General features: G+C 45.0%; 1 protein-coding gene across 1 annotated transcript in view; it reads left to right on the forward strand.

The window, feature by feature from the left end:
• SEC14L5 (SEC14-like 5 (S. cerevisiae)) overlaps positions 1-11,450 on the forward strand; it is a 36,191-nt gene that overhangs the window by 17,178 nt on the left and 7,563 nt on the right. The window contains exons 3-9 of the mRNA XM_009324300.1: positions 673-822; positions 952-1,083; positions 3,042-3,170; positions 3,850-4,069; positions 5,831-5,943; positions 10,798-10,987; positions 11,330-11,418. Coding sequence (XP_009322575.1) covers positions 673-822; positions 952-1,083; positions 3,042-3,170; positions 3,850-4,069; positions 5,831-5,943; positions 10,798-10,987; positions 11,330-11,418 — 1,023 coding nt within the window. The remainder of the gene's footprint in view (positions 1-672; positions 823-951; positions 1,084-3,041; positions 3,171-3,849; positions 4,070-5,830; positions 5,944-10,797; positions 10,988-11,329; positions 11,419-11,450) is intronic.

An 11,450-nucleotide genomic window follows, 5' to 3' on the forward strand; every position in this document is an offset into this window, starting at 1 on the left:
GCAAGTTAACTTTGTTTGCTGCGAGTGCCATGGAAAGCTGGATTTTTGCTAGAGCTGGTGAAGAAGCTTTGGATAAAAGGCTTTTCAGAGGGATGTGGGTTAATTAAAAGAGGGAAGATTTCAGAACCAGGACAGAATTGTTTTCGAAATGGATAAATCAAGGCAAAGTGAGTAGCCAGTTATTTGTGGTCTTACCCTTGATAGTCTAGGACAACTGGAACTGTTTGACATATCACATTTTTAAGGCACAGGAGTATTCAATATTTTTAACTAGCTTCTTCATACAGGCAATGTGTCTGACTTGAATTTTATTATCTCTGGGTCAAGTCTTCAGCTAGCAGAAATCAGCAGAGCTGTGCTTGCTTTTGCTAGCTAAAGATTAGGTTCCTGATGTTCAAGTTATTATGAGTCCCTTCCCAGTGCTCTTTAACAACAGGCTTTTATTTCTACTTCATGTGTTAAGACCTGCTTAGCTTGATGACTGACATGAGCGGATGCCGGCTCTGTTTATAATTATTTTGCTTTAACTTCAACCCCTGCGTTGGCTCCCCTTTTCTCAGAGGTGAAGGGCATCTGTTTTGTTGGACTCTTGCTGGAAGGAAAATAATTAATTTGGAAGGAGTTAAAGTTTATCTAGTCAGAAGCTGAAATTTGTTTTGTTTTCACTTCCAGGCATATGAAAAGCGCTTTCCGATGTGTCCAGAGATCCCAGTCTTCCTGGGGAGTGAAATCCTGCATGAATCCAGGAGTGATGACGGAGCTGTACATATCATTGAACGGAGCTGCAAACTGAACGTGGATGCTCCCCGGCTGCTAAAGAAGGCAAGTGGAACCCAGGGGGCAGACAGTCCTGGATTTTGTTGGCTGGCTTAGATAAATAAAGGCTCCTAAAGTTACTCTTTCTCTCTCTCTCGTTTTCTGCCCCTCCTTTTGGTTCGTCATCCTACTCAGATTGCAGGGGTAGAATATGTTTTCTTCATCCAGAAAAACACGGTGAACTGGAAAGAGCGAACTCTCCGCATTGAAGCCCGCAATGAGACTTTTGCCAACCGTGTTGTCGTCCTTGAGACGTGTAGCTACTCCGTAAGTGCCTTGTTTCTACTTGTCTGTGAAGGAAGTGTTGAAAGCCATATGCTAACATACAGGGTGAAGTTGCTTGAACGAATTTGGACGCTGGACTGTCGCGTAATATGATGAGATACTCTTAGACTGGAAGGCCATTGGGTCTTAGGGTGCGGGCTTTTTCCAGTGCTTTCGTAGGGCTTGAAAAACTTTTTTTGGTTGACTGTGATTCTCTGATTGGAGTGTTAGGCCCTAGGGAGAGAGTAGAAAACACAGTTGGTGCTCCAGAACTGACGATATTCCCTGAGTTTCTTTTGGGTGGAAATTCAAGTTAGTAAAAACATCTGGAGCTTCGGCATATATTTAGATCTGGATATTTAGAAGGAAATCCTTAATGTCTATGATGATGAGGGCAGAGGAAAGTCTGGCAATTAATTTTGCCCACAAATAAGTGAAAGTTTTAGCATCTTGTCATGATCTTCATGCTCTAATATTTGGAGAAAGGTCTTGAGCCTTATTTGTGGCCTGGGATGTCTCATTTTGTGGCTGTGTCTTCAGCAACAGTGTGCAGTTTCATTGTAATTGTGCCATTAGGGCTCAGTCACCATTAAATAGCTTCATCTGTTTCTGGAAGCAATCAGATACTGCTTTTTGTTCCCTAAACAAAAGTCCAGATCCTGTTACTTACCTGCCCTTTTGGCAACTGGCCACAGCTCAGCTTCTTGGGAGTAAGCAAACTGTAAGTAGCTTCGGTTTCCAAGCAAGACAAAGAGTTGAAAATCTATTAACATTTTGGATCGTGAGGGTGTCTCCTGAGCCAGAGATCACTTGGTGGCTACGTGGGGCTTCCTAAAAACTGCAGTAAATCAAACTTCCATCATTGTGAAAGGCGCTGACAGATCTGAAACGCTCCCAGGTCAACTCTGCAATTGCTCAGACATTGTTGCACTTGCTGATTTTGGCTGTGTTGCCTCCGGCTCGTGTCTTTCGGAAGGAAACGTCAGCAGCTGGGCTTTGAGGGGAACGCTTTTCCTGGAACAGAGCGGGAGCTAGTCTGCATCCTCAAGATGGTTCCCTGCTCTATTTTTACCAGTTCCCTTTTCCCTGCCAGAGTGCACCGGAAACAGGTTTATTCTCATCTTTCCTTTTCTGCAGTGTTCTCTGAAGCAACTTGGAGAAATATGATCCTGTTCTTGCAGTTACTTAATATCTCCCCTGGGGGAATTTGTGTCCTTTATAGAGCTCGTATCTTTGTGTGTGGGCTGGAATTTTTTTCTTTCGTGTCAGTTTGTGAACAGCAGCACCTACAGAGAAAAGGCGGAGCCCTCTCAGAAAAGGGTTAAGTTTAAAAGAGGAAAAGATGGTGTAGGTTTTTACCATATAGAGAGTAACTGAGGGGAAACGGCTAGAAAGGAAAGGTGGATATTGAACTAACAGTGGGGAAAACTCCCTGCTCTGCCACATCTCCTGTGTTTTGGGGGGAAGACTGACATTAGTGGCTGAGTTTCCTATCCAAAACTACAAAAAAACCTGTTTTGCATTTTTCTTGCTTTGCAGATGTAGGGGTTTTTAATTGAGTGTTCTGAGAGGCCATCCCTGTCTTTCTGTAAGGTGATCTTGACATGATAGTTTCAAGTGGGCAGTCTCACTACTATTTTAGTGCACCTTCTGCTATAAGTATTACTGTTCAGGTCTGCTGGGGCAGAGATGGGTTTTAATCTTGATTTCCTTGTGCATGTGAAGAATGCTGGGTTAACCACAAATGTACGTATGCCCAGTTCATGATGTGCTTCTATTACTCTGGGAGAATTAAACTGACTGGTAGATGTGGGTCTGTCGGTGCCTCATAGGAAGCCTCTTCTGCCCCCTTACTCTGTAGCTCTGGAGATTAAATAGCCAGCTTGGCACCAGGGGCAAGGGCCCTGCCATAATGTGAACTATCTGCTACCATCCAACCGTACGTGTATCTTTGGGCTTAGGTTCACCCTGAAAATGAAGAGTGGACTTGCTTTGAACAGTCTGCATCTCTCGACATCAAGTCATTTTTTGGCTTTGAAAGCACAGTGGAAAAAATTGCCATGAAGCAGTACACGTCAAACATCAAGCGGGTAAGATGGGCTTCCCTTTGGGCCGTAAAAATAAGAAAATCAAATGCCTGCTCTCAGTGTGCCTCTACTTTCTTTTCTGTAAAACAGACCCACTATAGTTTTATATGCTCGCATATGTCTCTGAAATCCCTCAGTAGGGCAAACGAAGAAAAAGCCAGTGTGCGATGAGCAAAAACAATCTGCTCGCTGGAATGTGTGTGTGCAGGGGAGGGAGCAGGCTGTACCAGAGGAGGATACCAGTGGATGCTGTGGGTGCCAGGCTCCTCAGACACTGAGGACACTGTTCTCATGCAGGAAGAGAAAGTTCTGGGTAAAAATCAGCACCCTGCCTCTGCAGTAGCTTGGGCAGAGGCACTTCCTTTTGGTGGCCTTTTCCCCTGGGCTGCAGAGGAACAGGGCAGCTAAATGATGGTTTGGGAGCAGGAGAACGGGATAAAAGTGTTGTAAAGGTAGCTGCATCCATAGCACTGGAATTTGCCTGGCCAGTGTTGTAATTCACCATTTGTATGGTGCTTTCATACTGAAATTTTTTCAACGGGGTCATGCAGATGGAAGGAGACAACTATTTCCCTTCTGTTTAACACCGTTAGTCGTCTGTCCTGAGGAAAACTCTCTTCTGCACCTTTCTGGTTTTGGGGAGATGGGACTGTTTTTTCCTGATGAGAGTTTTCCCCTTCAGGGCAAGGAAGTGATTGAACACTATCTGAAGGAGTTGATCTCCCAAGGGATCACATTCATCCCCCGCTGGACACCTCCCCCAGTGTGCGGACAGAAGGATGAGCGAAGCCCAGCAGTTGGACACGATGCTGCTGATGGACTGCTTGAGTCTGGGGCTCGTGGAACTACCAAAGAGCAAACTGGCAGCTCCTGCCCTCCAGCAGAGGCTGTCAGCCCTGATGGTATGCACTGTCCAGGCAGTAGCAGCTGCTGGCAATCTAAATGCCTTGAGTAGCACTGACTAATGAGTTTATTTTTATTTTTTTGGCATGAGGTTTTTCTTCTGGATTGTGGGTGGAGAGGTGGGAAAGTTATTTTCTTTCTTCAAGAAAACACAAACAATGGAACTTTTTTTTCCCCAAACTGAAAAGCCAAGAAAAACTGTGCAGGCAGTGTTTTTGTTTGAGCTTAGAAAAAAACTTGGTTTTGATCTGACCTTTAAGGTATTTTATACTTTAAATTGGAGAATCTTAAAGGTATCTTGAGTACACTATAACTGAATTATAATGAAATATTTTGGCTGTTTCAAAATTAATGTTCTTGGGGGATGGGTTTGGATGGTTTTTGCCCCCATATCAAGCCAAGACAAACTTGCAGAATGTTTACCTAATGCATTTCTCTCGCAAAATGCCTGAATCACTTTATCTTTCTGTGTGTTGATCTGATGATATCTTCTAAACTGCATAAAATTCTTCTCTGACAAAAAGAAATAGAAGGGACCTTTTAATTTAGAGCTGTGGTATTAGAAATAGGACTTGTCATTCCTCAGAAGGAAAGACAGCACTTGTTTTGCTGAGTGTAATTAGGGAAAAAGCTTGGAATTCGGAACTATCAATGGTTCTGGTCTCACCAGACCTTCTCTGGTAGCTTCTCTGTGTTGGAATCCATCTGGAAAAAGGACCGAAATCCACGGAGGAGCTGAGTATAAGAAATGTTCATGTGCTTGGAGATTAAAGTTAATCTAAGAGCGGCAGATCCCATCTAGCAGCAGAGGAGAGTAGCTCTTATTTTTCTGCTTATATTCATGTTTAGGAAGTGATTAGCTTCCCTGGGACTGCTCCCCAGCTTGCTAGCTCTGTGGATTCGGCGGGGGCGTAGCACTTATCGAATATAATTTCTGTATTATCAGTCAGCAAAAGCATATCCTGTGGGTGTCCAGGCCTTATTCTGTAGTTAATGGTATCTGCTGGAAAAAAAAATCCTGCCTGATGAAGAGCTAGCTCAGAGGTCCTCCTCCCAGCCCTCCTCCTCGTGTGCCTGCACGCCTCCAGCACAGCTACTGGCCTGTGCTGCTCCCCTTTGGGTACCACGTTCTCCTTGCTGGCACCTGCACATACAAGCCTCAGATGGCACATCTGCTTCTATCTCTGAATGCTGGCAGACTCAAGCCCCTTGTCCTTTGTCTCTGATCTGGAGGGACCTTGAGCTGCTGGTATGCACAGGACTTCTCGTGCCAAAAATCTCCCTTGCTGTCAGAAATGGTAGTGTTATTCTCCCTTTCCCTCTGGTGTCCGTAAGCAGAATAACATTGCCGTTTTCAGCTATCTGCTCTTTAGCCTCTTGTGCTTGAGATCTTTAGGACACCAGAGGATTTAAGTGCCTAGATCTTGGAGTGGTTAATGAGATGAGTGCCAGAGCTCCTGTTTTTGAGGGGTTTTTATTTTTTTAAAGCTCCTGCAGGAGCAGTTCAGGGTTGAATGAAATACTAGTGTTCAAAGAGACAGGCGGAGTGATCTAGCTTTGATAGCTTACAAGCTGTCTGTGTCCTCGTGCCCTAATCACCGTGAGAATATCACTCACTCGTTTCCCCCAGGCAGCTAAAATGAGGGCTTCTGCGCTCTTCCAGTGTAAATCGTAAGTAACCTGAGGTGTAGAAATAACTGCACATCTCCTTTCTGGCTATGCCAAGTCTCCTCTGAATTGTTCTTTTTTTTTCTCTCCAGCTGACAAATTGGATGCTGATTACATTGAGCGATATCTGGGCCAGCTGACTCCAATGCAAGAGAGTTGCTTGATCCGCCTTCGCCAGTGGCTTCAAGAAACGCACAAAGGCAAGGTGGGTAGGTGAGGCAGAGAGCACCCCTTTGCAAGCCTGAACGCAGTTGTTCTCGTAGCTTGTGTGCCTTCAACCCCACAATAAAACTCAGGGTCACGGACAATTCGTGTGTTGAGACCCAACTGTTTTGGCAAGGTTAGGTAAAAGGCCAGGCACGGAGAATGGTCCGTGAGACCCCACAGCAGGATTCAACAGTATCGCAGACTGCACCTGCATTGCCCATTTCAGTCCTGTCAGTATTGAAAAGGCTACTCTGTGGTCCCCAAGCATAGTGTGTTTGCTGTGTACTTAGAGTAGGCATTGACCGGGGCTTGGTGGCCCAGACTGGCCTGTCTGGACGGGTTTTGTTTCCTGAGACCTGCAGGGTGGGGTGGGAGAAATGGTTAGCCGCACTGGTGGTGCGTCCCCCGTCTCTGGGCAGATGCTGCTCAGCAGAGAGGCAGTCGGTAGCACTGAGCTCTCAGCAGTGTGCTGTGCGTGTTACATCAGGCAGGTTGTGTAAGCTTGTACAGCCAAGGGCTGAATTCTTCTGAGGAAAATTCATTCTGTTCTTGTTTTAATCTGCTTTATCAAAATGTATTATTTCAAAACCACGCAGGATTCTAAGAAAATAAGACTCGTCACCTTATGGTGTGAGGTACATTGTGTAAGCCTCCAAAATAGAGGAGCTGAGGGCACTAGATCGGGGCAAGTACAGCTGGAGTTGGCCAGCTAGTATAGATGGAAACACTTTTCCCTGAAAAGCAACACGGGTACTCTGGGCTAGATGTATCTCTGCTTTGCTGTAGCGTTCAGCACCTGCTTGGGCTCCTCCTGGTTGAAGGGGAGTCTCTGTATTAGGCCGAGAGGGTAGGTGGTAAGTGCTAAGAAAATAAGACTCGTGGCAGCTTGAATGCCTCTGGAGGGATCTAACTCCAGATTTCCTGATGGAGAGAGATTGGGCGAGAAGGAAGGAAGGACCAAGGATAGCAACAGACTAATTGGGTGGGCTGGGTAGATAAAGAGTGCTTAGGAAGAGGGGAGAACAGGAGAAAGATGGTTGGAGTAAGTGATCTCCCTTGAAAACAGAGTACAGCTAGATAAGGCTTCCTGGTTTAGAAACTAACTGCTCAGTCAGTCATACAGAATGAGTTAGGAGGTACTCCCCGCATTCATGGGCTTTGGAGGATTTTTTTTTTTTCTTTTAACTGGCCTTTCCAAAAGAGGCTGCTGTTTGCAAGGAGCTTTTCCAGTACTTTCTGCATGCCTTGCTGTATCTTTCTCAGAGCTGAGAGAGAGCATGGCTTGTCTGAGTATAAGGAGTTTAAAGATGATTTTTAAAACCCTATTTTTTCTTGGAAAAACTAATGTGTATCACCCATGTAGAAATAAAATGTAACAAAGATTTAGTGCTATAGTTCTGTTGATACTGAACTCGTGAAGAAGTCCCCTTCTCTGCGAGTGTGCACGTGGGTTTTGTTGGTACCTATGAATGTCGATGGAGAAACAGTTACCAGAAAACTGCAGGCTGAAGAGAAGAACAGTATGTGTCGAGGTAGTGCGTGAAGTCTCCCAGCAGCTGATAGGCTCCAGAGACTGACAACGCTGTTGAATCTGCAAGAGCTGATAAATTCAGAACACCAAACATCTGCCAAATCTGTCCAAGACCACTGGTATACAGTAGCATCAACAGGTTGTATAACTTGGACTGTGTCCAAGAGTGTGGTGGCTGCTAGATGCAGGTAGAGACTACAGGAATATATATACCCCCGATGGAACAAAGGACCCCTTGAAGGACTGTCTGAACACCTACCTGCAAGCTGCTATCATGTCACTATGATGCTCTGCTTCCGAGTAGACATCTGGCGCTGGCCTCCCAACTAATCAGGTAACTGAGTATGTGTGAGTGAACTGTGCGAATGGTTACCTGCTAATAACAACAGATTAACTGACAAAACTTGCTCTTCTAAATATTGCTTGTGATCCCTGTCTCCCCCGATTCAACCTTCTGTCAGATAAAAGGGGCTTGACAACAAGCAGACACAGAACAAAGGGGGCGGGGATGAATTCCCAGGTATAGTTATGCTCTGAAATACAGGACGTGAAGCTTTTTAGATCCGTCCAGTAAAACGGTGTGGACTTCTGTATGGTAGGAGTTATCTCAGCTATTGGGTATCCAGCTGAAAACGAGCCCTAGATGAGAGTAAGACAGTGAGACTGTATCCACGTGTGATCTGCAAGGGTCTCGGTTTCAGGTGGAAGAAGCACATTCCATAGGTTTGCCTGTTTTGTTCCGTGGGTGGCTGTTTTCCCCCCTCCTAGTCAGAGGCTGGGGAATGGAAGCTGGAGAAGGTAAAAGTGCCAGCACATGAGAAAAAGGGAAACAACTGCCTCTTGGGTGCTTGGAGCTCTGTGAGCGTGCGCAAGCCCTTGTGCTTCCTGACAGCTGCTTGCTGTGTCTAGGTACCTTGGCAAGGCGGAGCTGACTGCCGAGCGCTCTTAGTGACAGCTGGGAGCTGCCCTGGACCCTTTGTGTAGGCTTTGTGAGCTCTACACGGACTTGAACAAGTAGGAAGGATGGTGCTGGCTGTTGAAACTTCATCCTAAATCCCCTTACTACTCACCTGTTTGCTTCTCTTAATTGCCTGTCAGAATAATACAAAACCAGGAACTTGTCCTACATGACTTGAGTTTTCTCTGGTGAGGCTGTTACCTGGCTGTGACAGTCTGTTCTTTTAATTTGGAGCAGGGATGTCCTTATTCCTCTGTCAAAAAAATATTTGTAGATCTCCTGTTTCTTGGAAACTGTCCCTTCTTATTTTTGTCCTCTTCATCCTATTTCACTATCACAGGAATTTCACTATCCATTCCCTGTTCCTTCCAAAACAGACATTATTCTTTCTAATCAGATGTATCATTGCTTTAAAAAAAACTTCAAATGGTGTTAAAATTGCAGATACTTAAAGCTAGTAATCAATGGCTTTTCCACCATGTAGAACAGTACATGTAGTTTCACTAATAAATAGAAAAACAGGCTGAAATTAAAACTTCATTTTCTTGCATATGGCAGTTACTGCTTTGGTTGGACAAAGATAATGAAGAGACTAATTCCACCCAGAGTGGAGTAAGTCTCCTTAGAGCTCCCCGCCTTTGGTCCCAACAGAAGCGCTGAATTTGCCTCTTACCTGTAGCTATGTACAGTATAGGTTTGAAATATTAAAAGTAGCAAAACCTTCTAACAGCCATCCCCTCTCCGGCAACTGACGGGAGATCCAGGGGCTGTTGTAGACATTTGTGGTTTTTGTCTGTTGTCTTGTGAACAACAGCTTCCTCTGAGCAGCAGAAATGCAAATGTACATCATCTGATGAAAATTCTGCTGTCTTTAATCTCGCTACGATGCAGAAAATTTTGGTGGCATTCTTCTAAATACACCTGAGATCCTGTTTGGGAAGGCTGCCCTTTTCCTTTCTGTGACATACAAATGCAGTATTTGCAAAGTGTTAGAATGTGCTGAACAGCATTAATCTCCCATCTCCTCTTCAGGTGCGTCTAGGCTTGGCTTTAGGCTGCCTGAACTCTTTCTTTATGTGGAATCAATTCTTAATATCTCTTGCAGCTTCACACCAGCTTGTGAAACTGAGATTGCTCCCAGCCTGACACTGCTGGCGGCTTTGCTTTCTTCCCTGCTTTCTGTTTTCGTGAGCATGTCAGTGAACAAACAAAAGAGCTTTGACTCCTGAACATGTGCTTTTTTTGTCTTACAGCAGAGCTTAGATTGCTTGCATTGTGCTAAGCACAGTACAGACACTCTGGAGGAGACTATCCCTGCTCAACAGAACTTGAATTTTTAATGGAAACTTGATGTAGCGAATGAGGTCGAAGGCTTTTGGGGGAGTTGGGGTGAAGGGACTGAGAAATCAACAGCATATGCAGCTGTCATCCAGTTGTTTCGGCAACTGACAGACTTCTAGTCAAATTTGGCACTTCTTTGGAATCTATCAGGGTTGTTAAAAAAAAACTGCTGTCTAGTATTACTGGCAGTTTTTCTTTGATTTTCAGTTAAAGGGAAACCTGGAAGGAGGTTGGAATAAGCCATTCTACAGACTTGGTTTGGGAAGACTTTTGTGCCCGTGGTGCTAGAATTACTGATAGAAAGCGTTGGGATGAGTGAGAGACAGAGGGTATATTATAGTTTTGGTTGATCTGTTTTGTCAAGAGCTAGTATGATGTGGTGGGGCAGGGAAGCCTGTGGAAGAACTCAAAAGCTTTCCGGTTCAAACACCACCAGGGGAGCGTGGTCAACGGCAACGCAGAAGGGCCTGCACACGAGCTGAAGTTGGTGCTAGTGGGTAATCATTCAAAGACTGTACAAGTCGTGATCCCCCTCCAAATAGCAAGTGCTTAACTTGGTTCATGTGTTACCTATGGATGCTTTCCATCCCTTGCTAATTTGCCCTACGGGGAGGTAAGCTTGCAGCTGTATTACTTTCATTCAGTATTTTGTTTGCCCCTATGGATAGCTAGCTGAGGGAAACTTTAGCCAGCCCAGAGTTTGCTGGGGCTTCTGGCAATTGCATCAGTGAGAGGCTTCTCACAGGCTGTGCCTGTGCACGTGCAATACTCGGATAAATATCAAGCCCATATCTCCCAAAGGGGCATGAACTGGTCACTTCTTTTGTGCTCCTAGCACCATCTGCTGCATTCAGCTGGATTAGTTAAGGAGGGAGGGAGAAGGAATGTAGGCTTAATATTTGTTATCTTAGTTCTAAGAGATTAAGAACTGGTGCATGCTCTGCAGGCTTCTCTGCAGGCTTTACGGAACAGTGGTACCAGTAACGTACCAGTCCTGATCCTCAGACTATCTCTTCTCTCAGATCCCCAAAGACGAACATATCCTTCGATTTCTGCGGGCTCGTGACTTCAACATCGACAAAGCTCGAGAAATGCTCTGTCAGTCACTGTCTTGGCGAAAGCAGTACCAGGTGGATTACATCCTACAGTCATGGAGGCCCCCAGCCCTCTTAGACGAATACTACACTGGAGGATGGCATTATCAAGACAAAGGTTAGAAGCTGCCCCGTACATTGATGCTACAGCACGGTTTGCATTATAGGACCTCAAAAGTAACCTGGGTTTTTTGGAGAAAGTTGTATTGACCTTTAAACACTAACAAAGCAGTTCAACACCTGTAAATAGCCACTCTGTTTTGCTGTAGTTTTGTTATTTTCTCTGCACAGGCCAGGCAGACTAGAGCTAGTGCAAAGCAGCATCTGTTTGATAAGGTTGCCTTTGGACATGATTTTTATCCTTTTCAAATATTTAATGTGGCTTTTATAAAAGGTACTAGAGTGATAGCCTGGGAGACTAGAGTACTTCCCTCTTTAAACCCTTATGTTTGCTTTGAAGATGGACGACCGCTCTACATCCTTCGTCTTGGCCAGATGGACACAAAAGGTTTGGTGAAAGCTCTGGGAGAGGAATCACTGCTGCGACATGTAAGCTGTACTTTCATTTCTCACCTGAGGAA

Source organism: Pygoscelis adeliae, unplaced genomic scaffold, assembly GCF_000699105.1.
Source record: "Pygoscelis adeliae isolate BGI_AS28 unplaced genomic scaffold, ASM69910v1 Scaffold595, whole genome shotgun sequence".
NCBI classification, from domain to species: Eukaryota; Metazoa; Chordata; class Aves; order Sphenisciformes; family Spheniscidae; genus Pygoscelis; species Pygoscelis adeliae.